This window comes from Petaurus breviceps, unplaced genomic scaffold (assembly GCF_028583685.1).
Source record: "Petaurus breviceps papuanus isolate PSGF00001 unplaced genomic scaffold, PetGlider_PUasm1.0 90667, whole genome shotgun sequence".
NCBI lineage: Eukaryota > Metazoa > Chordata > Mammalia > Diprotodontia > Petauridae > Petaurus > Petaurus breviceps.
This window is the reverse complement of record NW_027187302.1, coordinates 5,188,459-5,202,519: the sequence shown is the minus strand read 5'-3', so window position 1 is coordinate 5,202,519 and position 14,061 is coordinate 5,188,459. Positions and strand designations below refer to the sequence as shown.

At 35.9% G+C, this 14,061-nt stretch overlaps 1 protein-coding gene across 5 annotated transcripts in view; it reads right to left on the bottom strand.

Moving 5' to 3' along the window:
* Positions 1 to 14,061, bottom strand: part of ORC3 (origin recognition complex subunit 3) — a 122,687-nt gene that overhangs the window by 77,191 nt on the left and 31,435 nt on the right. For all 5 annotated transcript variants that reach the window (XM_069065105.1, XM_069065106.1, XM_069065107.1 and 2 more), the window contains 2 exons: positions 12,160 to 12,311; positions 2,261 to 2,397 (listed from right to left, as the gene is read on the bottom strand). In XM_069065105.1, coding sequence (XP_068921206.1) covers positions 2,261 to 2,397; positions 12,160 to 12,311 — 289 coding nt within the window. The remainder of the gene's footprint in view (positions 1 to 2,260; positions 2,398 to 12,159; positions 12,312 to 14,061) is intronic.

The following is a 14,061-nucleotide window of genomic DNA, read 5'->3' as shown; positions in this document are numbered from 1 at the left end:
TTAGAGTCAGAAAGGACTTCAGAGGTCATCTAATCTAGTAGTGACAAACTCAAACAAAAACAGGGACCACTGTGGGCCACATGTTGATTTAGTTTTAAAGTGTAATGTTATCTATGTTTATTGCATTTTTATTTGTTTTAAAAATATTTCCCAATTAAATTTATAGCTAGTAGAGGCAGCATTCAGGAGCCACATTTGATACTTCTGATCTAGTCCAGGGCTGGTGCTCTATTTACTGTGCCACCTTCATTTTATAAATGAAGAAACTGAGGTCTAGAGACATGGTGTCTTGCTCAAAGTCATATAGGCAGTAAGCAGCAGAACTGGGATTCGATACATTATGTCCCATGACCCAAAATTCAATGCTCTTTTTACTGCAGCAAACAGCCTCCCCAAAGCAAGAAACAAAATGTTGGCTGAACATGATATATGAGCAGCTCTTTCAAAAATTATACTGAGAATAAACTGCAAGTCAAAAAGACACAGAATCAAGGATCTCACTAATTTTTTTTTACTTTTACTAAACATTTAACAAATTTATACCAAAAAATGATGTTTGGTTTTGAATAAGGTTTTCATTATGAAAAATTAATCAACTGATTTTATTTCTTATGTTCAGAGGCATAGGGACTGGACCTGTGATTTCACTGGCAAAGAAACCCCTGGATGAGGAAACTCTCTCTCCCAATGCAGGTCAGCTCCTTTTGTGTGTAGAAGAGTCATGAAGGCCATTAGGATGCATTGCAGCCAGGCCTACAATGTGTCCAAGTGTAGCCTCAATGAGATCAAAATGTAATTAGGAAATATTTAACAAAATAGATAAAAATTATAGAAAATATATTATGTTAATATGGCTTTCTGAGTCAATATGTGGCCCACAAGGGTCCTTATGTAGAGTTTAGTGACCCCTGTTTCTATCTGAGCTTGATACCCCTGGCCCAGAGCACTAGGAGATTAGGGGAAGTACTTGCCCAGGATCACAAAGGCAATATGTGTCAGAGGCAGGAATGGTAGCCAGGTCTCTGTACCTTCAAGGCTGGCTCTCTATTTTTTATGTAATGCTACTTCTCTCTTATTTGTATGTAAGTGGAAAATTCTAGAATTTATTTAAGTTTAAGATAAACAATGGTTATGGGAAGGTTTGCTGAAAACCAAGGCGTATGGGAACTAAAAAAATTGGAAGCTCTGGTACTATTTTTTGCATTTTATATATTCAAAACTAACTTTTTATTGATAACTTTAATAACAGTACTAGTAGCTAGCATTTATATAGTGCTTTAAGATTTGCAGTGTTTTACTTATGTTATCTCCTTTGATAACTCAGGGTCAAGCCTATGAACATCAGTAATCAAACTATAATAATCTAAGTCTCTAAGGCTTAGAGGTTAATAAGTACATAGGAGCTGTTGCTTTAGATATAATGATTCCGTTTTTTTCCTACTGTATTCTCACCCACTGTTAATTCTAACTTCTCACTGCATTAACTTCTATTGGTTCTAGCCTTAGATAAATAAAAGAGTGGTCATGATCATCAAGCATTTGGTAAAATGTGGTCAAAATTTTTTTTATAAAGAGAGTCAAGGGTTATAGGATTTTTGAGTCAGAAAGAATTGAGATAAGTTACTGTGGTATGCAACAGTAAAGTACACAGTGATACCTGAATCTCCCATTTTCTTCCTTGTTCCATGACTTGCACATGTATGTAATGTATTTTAACATGTGAACATGTTTCTTTCAAATCTCCTTACACTAGTTCATTTTCATTTGGTTGACCTGTCTGCATTCAAGAAGGTATCATTCTTGACAAGTAGAATGCATAAGTGTTCAGAGACTCAGAAAATGGTGAGACATCAGAAAATAGGTTTTAGCAAGTTCTAATGACAGAAATGGACATCATGCAGAAGATACAATTTAGCTTTTTATCCAGCAAAGTAAGAAGTAGTCTTTGTGAGACAAATGGGCTCTTGGGGGTTCTGCCTTACTTAGTGAGTTAAGAACTGGTTAACTTTCTCTTTTTGATTCTCATTACTATGATAGGGAGTAAATGCCTAATCTGACAGCAATATTCAATTTGTTCAGCATATGAAGCTTGGATTCTCTCCAGTTTCTAAAAACTGAAGAAATATTTAATCACCAACCCTCTCTAAAAAGGGTTTCTTCTTCATTAAAAGAAAATATGTTGTTTTAATTGATGTTAGAAGCTAGAAGAAAGGAAGGAATGGGATATTTTTAGTGTTGACACAAGCATAGACTCTGTTACCTGCTGATAATAATGAAGTCTTGAAGTACTTTGGTTGAGAAACTTTCTATGTCCTTCAAGATGATCACAACAGGAGGTGATTGCTTCCAATGACTGAAATAAGTCATTTTTTTGTTTACACTTTCAGCGCCTGTCTTCTGTAATGATATTGGGAAAATTAAAAGCAATTGTTGAAAAAGGGTTAAAAATACGCTTTACACAAAGTTATGATGTCAACAGCTGATGAATCTCTTGATATGGCTTATAGCAGTGGTGTCAACTTCAAATAGAAATAGATTCCAGGGGGCTACATGTTGACTTACAAAAATTTATTTATACAAATTTATATATTGCATTTTTTTTATTTTGTTAAACATTTCCCAACTGTATTTTAATTTGGTTCAGGCCACAATAGAGAATTGCATGAATCTGACACCTCTGGTTTGCAGTATTATTGTTTCTTTTATGTCTCCACATAATATGTAGAGAAATGCATTTAGAATAATAAATAGCAAAATCTTTCTCGTTTCTGGTGGCACAGTGAATAGAGTGCTAAGCATAGAGTCAGGAAGACTTGAGTTCAAATCTGGCCTCAGATTTGTTCTATGTCCCTGAGCAAAGTCATTACCCACCATCTGCCTCAGTTTCCTTAAGTATAAAATGAGATAATAATAGCACCCACCTATCAGATTTGTTGTGAGGATTAAATACAATAATATCTTAGTACAGCACTTAGTACCTGGCATGTAGTAGGCACTTAAATGTTTATTCCTTTTCTCCCTCCCATAACAGATGTGAATTGAAATTTATATCACATATTAAAATTTTCTGTACATATTGGAAAGAGATGAAAGATTTTGAGGGGAAATGGATGAATTTCTACAAAATATTCACTTTAGAGCTGATTTTTTTCCTCCTATGAGAGAATTAGTGAAATCTTACAATTTAATAAAGTTGGCTAACATAAAAAAAAACCTTAATCTCTTAATGCAGTTTATTCTTTCAACTCTGGATTCATTTGTCTCTTATATCCAGTCTTGGTTCCATGGTCTGCCACTTTCATATCTCACTAGTTGCTACGCTAGAATCTTTTGCATTCCAACATTTCCCTATTCTTAGTCCAGAAATCCTAACTCTTGGTAACTCCTAATACTGCTACTCCAGCTAGAAAAAGTAGTGATATAAAATTGATTCAATGTGCCTAGCACATAGTAGGCATGTAATCAATGCTTGTTGACTGATTCATACATAAACAATTTATACATATTTCTTTCAGATGGACCCTACTTTTTATCATTCTTTGCCATTATTCATCTCAACACCCTAATGATACATAACAAAATTTTCAAACCTTTCCATCTTCCTCTTCAAGCCCCCAACCTCTACATGGTCCATTCTCCATATTTTCAGAAAATGATAGCATTCTATTCTAGCTTGTTAAAATTTTAAACTCCTTCAATTTCCCTCCTACACTTCTTAAAACTTCTCAATTTTCCTTCCCACTGGTCAAGAACAGGTAACAACAGTACTCTTCAATAAAGGTAATCTTCAGGCATGGCCAGGTGGCTCAGCAAGTAAGAGCACCGGCTTCAGTGTCGGGATGAGCTGGGGATCAAATCCGGACTCAGATACCTAGCACCACACTCAGAAATAACTAGCCGTGTAACTTTGAGCAAGTTACTTAACCCCGATTGCTGCAAAAAAAATAAATAAATAAAGCTAATCTTCTATATATATTCCTTTCTAAAAATATTAAATTTTATTTTAAGGTTCACATCCTCTCTTTTCTACCTTATTGCATCCCTCTTAAGCAAGAAAAGCAAAATCCTGGTTTTAAACATGTAAAGTCAAGCAAAATAAATTCCTGCATTAGCCATATCCAAAAAAACCCCAAAACATCTCAAAATACACTCGAGTCCATCACCCCTCTATCAGATGGCAGCTAGCACGGTTCATCACAAGTCCTCTGGAATTATGGTACATCATTGTGTTGATCAACATTCCTAAACTTTTCAAAGTTGTTTGTCTTTACAATGTTATTATTATTATACATATTTTTCTCCTAATTCTACTTACTTTACTTTATATCAGTTCATACAAGTCTTCCTAGGTTTCTCTGAAATTAACCTCTTCAACATTTCTGACAACACAACAGTATTCCATCACATTTTATAATTTATTCAGCTATTCTCCAATTGATGGATACCCCTTCAGTTTACAATTCTTTGCTAACATAAAAAGAACTATTTTAAATATTTTAGTATTTATAGGTCTTTCTCTTTCTTTGATCTCTTTGTGATATGGATCTAGCATTGGTACTGATGGATTATAGGGTATGTGCAGTTTAAGTACAGAACCAGTAGTAGTATTGCTGGGTTGAAGGATATGTTGAATAGATTAATATTATATGTCTACTTTAATAGCTCCTTGGCCATAAATCCATACTGCTTTCCAAAATGGCTAGACTAGTTTCCAATTCTACCAATAATGCATTAAGGTACCTGTTTTCCCACAACTCCTTCAGGATTTTTCATTTTCCTTGTCATCTTAGCCAATCTGATGGACATGAGTTGGTACCTCAAAGTGGCTTTCATTTGTATTTGTCTAATTTTTAATAATTTAGAGGAATTTTTTTTCATATAACTGATAGCTTGTATTTCTTCCTCTGAAAACTACATAGTCATAACTTCTGGCCATTTACCAATTCAGGAATAGGTCTTATTCTTATAAATTTGACTTAATTCCTTATGTATCTTAGAAACGAGAAATCTACTAGAGAAATTTGTTGTAAATATTTTTCCCATTTAGCAGAACTGGTTGTGCCTATGCAAAAACTTTTTAATTTTATGTAATCAGAGTTATATATTTACCTCCTGAACACACCTTCTCTTATCTGGTCATAAACTCTCACTCTATAGATGTGACAAATAATATATTCCATGCATTTCTGATTTCTTTATGGGTTGTCATTTATATTTAAATCATGCACTCATGTGGAACTTGCCTTGGTCTATACTGTGAAATATTGGTATATACCTTCTTCCTCTTTCTGCTAGATTGCTTTTGAATGTTACTAACAGTTTTTGTTGAATATTGAGTTCTTGCTCCTGAGTTGAGATCTTTGGGTTTAATTACGGCACTGTGCTCATTTACTTCTATATATTGTCTAACAAAAATGTTCCAATGATCAATCTATTTCTTACATGTTACCAAACTGTTTTAATGACTTCTGCTTTGAAGTACAGTTTGATATTGGTCTTATTGGGCCCCTTCCTTCACATTTTTGTTTCATTAATCCCAATACTCTTGATCTTTTGATCCTTTAGATGAATTTTATCATTTTTTTCTAATTCAATAATGTAATCCTCTGGTAATTTGACTGGCATGGCACCACACAAGTAATTTAATTTTAGGTAATATTATAATTTTTCTTATATTGACTTAGCCTACCCAATAGAAATGAATATTTTTCCAATTCTGGTGGGTTTGGTTTTTTTTTTTTTTGGAAGGGAAAAGGCAGGGCAATTGGGGTTAAGTGACTTGCCCAAGATCGCATGGCTAGTAAGTGTTAAGTGTCTGAGGCAGGATTTGAACACAGGTCCTCCTGAGTCCAGGGCCAGCACTCTATTCACTGCGCCACCTAGCCTCCCCCCAATTCTGTTTTTAATGTTAGAATGTTTTGTAGCTATGTTCTTATAGTTCTATGTGTCTCAGCATTAGCTCCCAAGTATTTTACACTTTTTCTAATTATTTTAAATGGAATTTCTCTTTCCATCTTTCTGCTGGATTTTATAGGCAATATTCTGAAATACTGATAATTTATGTGGGTTTATTTTATATCCTGCAATTTTGCTGATATTGTTAGTTTTTTCAATTATTTTTTTAGTTGACTCTCTAATATTCTCCAAGCAAAACATTATATTACCTGGAAAAAGTGATCATTTTGTTTCTTCTTTGCCTATGATTATACCTTTAATTTACTTTTTATTTTTGACAGGGCTAGCATTTCTAACTCTATACGACTAGTGATGGTGATAATGGACATCTTTCCTTTACTCCTGATCTTAATGGAAAGGTCTCTGGTTTTTTGCCATTAGATAATGCCTGGTGTTAGTTTTAGATAGATATTAGTTATCATATTAAGGAAAGCTTCCTAGTGTTATTAACAGGAATGGGTATAACAGCTTGTCAAAGGCTTTATCTGAATATTATGATGTAATCATAATATTTTTTATTGTCCTGGCTATTACCATGGCCAATTTATATTTATAGTTTTCCTTAAAATTGAAGTAGTTCTGCATTCCTGGTAAAAATTTAACCCGGTCAGAGTACATAATCTTTATCATATGTTGTTATACTCTCTTTGCTAATATTTTATTTAAATTTTTTGCATTAATATTCATCAAGGATATTGGTCTATAACTTTCTCTGTGTTGAGTCTCTCTGGTTTGGATATCAAGATCATATTTCTCCCATAGAAGGAATTTGGTAGAACTTCTTCCTTTCCTATTTTTTCAAACAGTTTATATAGACTTAGAATTAATTATTCTTCAAATGTTTGACATAATTCTCTTGTAAATCCATCAGGTGCTGATTTTTTTACCCCTTTTGGAGTTCAATTATGGCTTATTCAATTTCTTTTTTTAAGGGAAGGCTACTTAAATCTATTTCCTGTCATACTAATTTGAACATTTTGTATTTTTCTAAACATTCATTCATTCCATTTAGATTGACAATTTTGTTGGCATTTAAATGGGTGAAATAGATCTTGATAATTTGCTTTATTTTTTTTTCCACTGGTAGTGAATTCATCTTTTTCATTTTTGTTATTGATAATTTGGTTTTCTTTCTTTTTAAAAATCAAGTTTAGCTAATGGTTTATCTATTTTGTTTTTCTTTAAATATAATTTTTTTTGAACATTTAATTTTAAAACTTTGAATTGCAGAATCTTTCCCTTCTTCCCTCGTCTTCCACCCTTACTGGGAAGACAAGCAACTCAATATAGATTGTACATGTGTAGTTAGACAAAACATTTCCATAATGTATATATAGTGATAGACTGACTATATTTCCCTCCATCCTATCCTGTGCCCCACTTGTTCTATTTTCTACTTTGATCCTCTCCCTTTTCAAAAGTGTGTGCTTCTAACTACCCCCCCCCCCCCCATCTGCCTTCCCTTCTATCATTCCCCTTTTTATCCCCTTTCTCCTTACTTTCCTGTAGGGTAATATACCCAATTTAGTGTGTATGTTATTCCCTCCTTAAGCCAAATTCAATGAGAGTTAAGATTGACCCATTCCCTTTATTCTTCCTGTTCTTCCCCTCCATTGTAACAGTTTTCCCTTGCCTCTTTTTTTTTTCCAAATGTTTTATTAACTTCTGGTTTACATCATTCATTTCCGCCAGATTTTGAGTTACAAATTTTCTCCCCATTTTTCCCCTAACCACTGCCCCAAAATAGTGGTCCCACAGGATATCCCCTCCTCCAAACTTCTCTCTCCCATATCTTCTCCCATAACCCCTTTGACTTTTCCAGTAGGGCATGGTGGATCACTATGCCCCAATGCCTGTATATCTTATTTCCCAATTATATGTAAAATAATATTAATAACTGTATTTATATATTTTTAAACATTTGATTTTAAAACTTTGAATTCCAGATTCAATCCCTTCCTCCCTTGTCACCCACCATTACTGGGAAGATAAGCAATTCAGTATAGGTTGTACATGAGTACAACATTGTACATGAGTACAACGAGCTATGCGAAACATTACCATAGTAGATATATTGTAAAAGACTGACTATATTTCCCTCCCTCCTATTCCACCTCCCACTAGTTCCTTTGTCTACGTTGATCATGTCCCTTTTCAAAAGTGGGTGCTTCCAACTTCCCTCCCCACCCCAGCCTGCCCTCCCTTCAATCATCTCCCCTCTCATCCCCTTCCTCCCTACTCTCTTGTAGGATGAGATACCCTATTTAATGTGTATGTCATTCCCTCCCTGAGCCAAATTCTATGAGAATAAGGTTTTGCCTTCCTGCTCTTCCCCTCCATTGTAACCATTTTCCCTTGCCTCTTCTATGAGAGTTTACCCCATTCTGTCTCCCCATCTCCTCTCATTATATTCCTCTCTCACCTCTTAATTTCTCCCTTTGAGTATCATCCCTAATTTATGTATACCTGTAAACATATATACACACATTCACATGTATTCATATACCCTCCTATACATATATATTTAAATTATCTCTCCTGGATCTATTTTCCAGGTCAGTGGTTTTCCCAATGAGATATTTCAAATTGCCTTCTATTTTTTCATTTGTTTGGATCTGTTTAATAGTATCTTAATTTCTCATAAAGTCACTGGCTTCCATTTGCTCCATTCTAATTCTGAAGGAATGATTCTCCTCAGTGAGCTTTTGAGATTCTTTTTCCATCTCACAAATTCGGCTTTTTAAAGCATTCTTCTCCTCATTGGCTTTTTGAGCCTCTTTTGCCATTTGAGTTAGTCTATTTTTTAAGGTTTTATTTTCTTGAGTCAGGTTGTTGACTCTCATTTCATAATTTTCTTGCATCATTCTCATTTCTTTTCCCAGTTTTTCCTCCTCTTCTCTTATTTGTTTTTAAAATCCTTCTTAAACTCCTCTATGGCCTGTAACCAATTCATATTTTTCTTGGAAGCTTCTGGTGCAGGAGTTCTGACTTTGTTTTCTTCCTTCTGTTCCATGCTTTGATCCTTTTTGTCTTCAAAAAAGGAATCTAAGGTTTGACTGTTGTGCTTGCTTTGCTTCCTTTGCTTGCTCATGTTGCCACTCACTTACTTTACTTTTGAGCTTTTTGCCACAGTAGAACTCTGTTTCCAGAGAGGAGAGCTTTGTCCCAAAACTCTAGGGTTTTCTCAGCTGCAGGAGCTATTAGTTGACTGCCCTCTCAGAAGCCTCCACCGGCTCTGGCACTTGGTCATGCACCCCAGGACCTCCACCCTAGACGATCCAGATCCAAGCAGGTTAAGGCAAGAGAGATTACCCCTCAGACTGGTCCCTTGGTCCCGCTACAAACTGCAGGCCAGGAGCTCTGAAGCAGCCACCCAGCGGCCGCTCCAGGGTCACCATACCTCAGCCACTTCTTGCTCCAGGTGCAGAGGACGGACCACAGTATTCCCCGCCCCCCAAGTTCCAACAGAGTTCTACACTGACCTTTTACTTTGTCTTTGGCATTTATGGGTTGATAATTCTGGAAACTACAACAGCTGCTAGTGATCCACTCTCTTGAAGTCTACTCCAGCTGCTGCTGGTCAGGGCCGCACTAAAACTATGGGCTGGGCTCGGCTCCCAGGGTGCTGTGATGGACCCTTTGTGCCAGCCTGCCAGGCTGCCTTCAGGGGGAGATTTTTTTTATCTCTGCTACTTTGTGGGTTCTATAGCTTTAAAATTTGTTTAGCGTCATATTTTATGGTATTTGAGGCAGTTAAGGGGGAGCTCACAGAGTCTTCCTGCCTCTACGCCGCCATCTTGGCTCTATTCCATTTGCTTTCTTCTTTTGTCTCTTTTACTGATAAAAATGTTTAGAGATACAAATTTCCTCCTATTTACTGTTTTGGCTATATTCCCCAAATTTTGGTATGCTGCCTCATTCAATTCAGGCAAGTTATTCTTGTCAATAAGTTTAAATCTTTTGCTTTTTGGAATGTCATACTCCTTCACAAGTATCCTAGTTTTTCACTGTGGTGAAAGGTTACTCACCCATCATCCCCTGAATGTAATCTATGGGTCCCTCAGGACCTAAGGGGACAGTGACAGCTCTACTCCCTTTTTCAGCCTGAAGACACTACGGAAGCTGAGACCTCTATCCCTTCTCCCAAATTAATTTGGGTTCCAACTTTTTGATGGAGGAATGATGGAATCCTAATGAAACTGCTCCCAGCCCCAATATTTAAACCTCCATTTGGCTCCCCTCCCTCCCTCCTCTGTCTGGCCCTTTTCCCAGTACCTCCTTCCACCCAACCCATTCACACTCAGATGATTCCTTTGCTAAACAAAAAAAGAAGTGGGGAGGGAGTGGGTCAAGCATCTCCATCAAATCACTCATTTGGGAGCCCCCACCTTCTGTTCAGTTCTCAAAATGGATTTGGGAACTTTCCAGTTGGGCAACAAACTAACCACTGGGCAACAATCATTAAGCAATGCTATCCTTTGGCTTCGGTATTTTCCCTGCTTGCTCCCCTTGGTAGCATATATGTTGTGGCTTTTGTCTATATGAACCCCGAGATGTATATGCTCAGGGTTGCCTGATTTGGGTATATGATCCCTGGCAGTCCCTATGTTAATTATGCTCCACAATTAAAACTTCACTTAAAATGATTAATGGTCTCACTCGCAATTCACGTTACAACATAACTATATGTGATTTTTCCAGACCAATCACAAAGATGACTTTTTTTTATTTTTATAACCCCCATATGTGTGTGTGTGTGTACATATATATGTATAGTAGCACATTACATTTGTAAGTGTACCTATCTTAGTCCCTATTATGAGCCCTTCCATTCAATAAGGAGCTGTCTTATGTAAATAGTGTATTTCTACCCATTTATAATATAGTACTCTGCTCATATTAAGTACTTAATGTGATTATGAGAACTGCAATCATAATTATGAAATTTTTAATCTCAAGGGGATGTTAGAGATTATCTAATACCACCCCCTCATCAACACATACAAAAATGCAAACTGCAAATGATTTAAAAACAAAATTATAATCTGTGGAGAAAATTAGTGAATGACAGACAGTAAAGTAAGCCTGGGCTTATTCCTAATAAAACTTTATGGAAAGCTTTCTTAAGAGGTCCCTTCTGGAGAATGAAATAATAACAACAGCTAAAAAAGAACATCATCATATAATCATACCATAGTGCCATCTTGGATAGGATATCCTAGCACTTTAGAAATGTCTCACTAATTTTCAGAAGGTAATGACAATGTATACTTTTTCATCCTTGGTATTAACAGAGCATATATTTTCAAAGATTTCAAAGCAAATTACAGATTCTCCCCATCAGCCTTTTAAAGTAGAACTGATACTCACAAGATTATATCTTTAGTGTATACTGGACAGAATAGTCTTATTGTACAAAAATGAAAAACAGAGGAAACAAAATAACTTATGCTAAAGTTACAAAGCTACTAATCATAGTGACAGAGCCAAGCACTGCTAACTTCTAGTGTTCTGTTTTAAATTAAAATTTCATCAATACTTTGTTCTTATACCACAGCTATTTCCCAATATACCCTCAGCTACCTATCCAATTAGTCTTCCTTTAGGGCAAAGAAAAGTGGTTAATTTAAACTAACTTAAAAAAAAATAGTGACTTTTGTCTCATAGGGTATACAACATTCCTTACACCTTTTCCCTGACCTCTCCAAGAAAAGGAGGTAGGTATCTTTTCTGATCTTCTCCTGGGCCCAAGATTAGTCATTACAATTAAACAGCACTTGGCTTTGTTTTACACTGTATACTTTAGAAGATGTCTCCTTCCTAATATTCTTTTTAAACCATTAGATTATAAATATTCAAAAAAGAACATCCTCATATAAGAATACCATACACTTACTAGGAATCAATCTATATACCAATAAAAGGACATATTTAAATTTCATCACTCTCAAGGGAAATTAGTAGCAGCTATTCCATTAAAACTAAAATTTGTTTAGAGTAATTTTTTTACAGGTATTTGAGGTAATTGGGGATGAACTCAAGTAAGTTTCTGCTTTTATTAAGCCATCTTGGCTCCTATTCAATTAAAACTCATGCCACCTGTGTTGTCCTTATTAGAATAAAATATTGCTATACCTCCTACTATTCAAAAACCCCTCAATCATAAATCAATTGCTTCACAGAAAATTGCTTATTTATACATACCTGTGTGACACTTCTGTACCAAGTAGAAAGAAAAGCCATTGAATAATGCATCTTTCTCTGGGAGGACTGAACATACTCCTCCTCTGTGGATTCTATGTCTATACAGGATCCCATCAGCTGTGATGCCAGCTTTTGCAAAAGATGCTTTACATCTAAGGAACAAAAAAAATAAGGAAATTCAATTCACTTTATACAGTTTAAAAGATGAAAAACTCTATTTGCTAGAATGTTACTTTATTTCTGTATATTTTATTTCCCGTTTTCTCAACCCACATATTTTACATGGAATTTTAACATAATATTAGTCCGAGCTACTTTTGGGGAAGAATCAGATATATTTTTACTTAATAGATAAGGGTTTTGTAAATTGTTGAGACTCAAAATAGAGTAGGAAGGAGCATAGCTTTCAAAATCTAGAGATGCCATTCTTGCCAAAGTAACAATGATTATCTCTTTTATATCTCAATACTTCTAGGGTCTATGATTTTGGTGTTGTAGATCTCCCTCTGTAAAAACATAATGAAACCATCTACAACTTGGAAGACAATCACAGAGGATAACTGGAGCTAAAAAATTCATTATCTAGTCAACTTGGTGGTAAAACTCAGTGATAAACTAATTAGGACAGTCCTTGGAAGACAGATGGCTATGGGACTGAACTTAAAGTCTCTCTGGCTTAACAGAATCAGCTGGAGTTTGGACTCTGTTGATGTGGCCTTTGAGAACTAATGGTCACCTTCATTCTAAAATGAAGAAATGGGGTAGAATTTTATTGGAAAAGTAATTATTGGTAGGAGATAGAGACAAGATGGTAGAGTAGCAGGAAATGGGACAACAAGCTCTATCCAAAATTCCTCCAAATAAATCTAGAAAATGTACTTAGTGAATCTTCTTGGGGAAATCCAAAAAAAGTCAGTGATTAAGTTTTTATAGTATAGGTCAGCATAGGGTGACAGAGAGGTCTATCGACATAGGGAATAGAGTCTGGCCAGGAATGCACTGTGAAGAGCATTTCAGTGAACAATGAGAAAGTCCCAGACCCACTGGGTCACTGCTATGGGAATAAGTACAAAATGTCAGCTTTGTTGTTCCCTAGTCAGTTCTGGGCCACAAATCCAGAAAGGACTGAGGTGACATATACCCCTTCCCCCACATCACCCCCCTTGTCTAGGAAACGTACTCAGAGAAGAGCCAGTACAGAAGGAAGCAAAAGCAGTGTGACTCAAATCCCAAAAGTCGAGCTGGGTCTCACATTCAGCTTCTAGCTGTCAGCAGCCTGCTATAGAATAAGCAGGGCAGGGATTCCAGACCAAAGGGGAACCTGTACTTCTATCACTATGAACCAGCAAAGCTTCTCAGTTGGCTAATATTAGTGAATTTAAGCAGAAGTCTAACTGTTGCTCAGATACAAATGCAGGTCAAGAACTTGCAAAGCTCAGACCAGAGGTGCAGATATCAGACTTTTTTCTAGATCAGACCATCTTATAAGCACTAAAAGCTCAGAGATCCCAAGGCTGAGCTGTCCCTGAGATCCTAGAATAATATAACTCAAAACCTAAAGAAATCTACAACAGAACCTTCCAGCAACAGAACTTCCAGAAGTGCACAGGATATAGTCTAACATCAAGTTCAAAGTAAGGAAGCAAGGTGGAATATTGAGCAAATGAAAAAAACAACAATCAAGATACAAACCCAGAAGAGAATGACTCTAAAACATCTCCAAGCAAAGCCTTAAAACTGCCCCACCCACCCCCACCCCACAGAGCTCAGGCACAAATTCAGCTAGAATTTGTGGAGAGATAAATGCTGTTGTTTTTTTTTTTAAGAGTTCAAAAAACATTTTTTTTTTTTAAGAAATTGGGGTTAAGTAACTTGCTCAAGGTTACCCGGCCAGTTATTTCT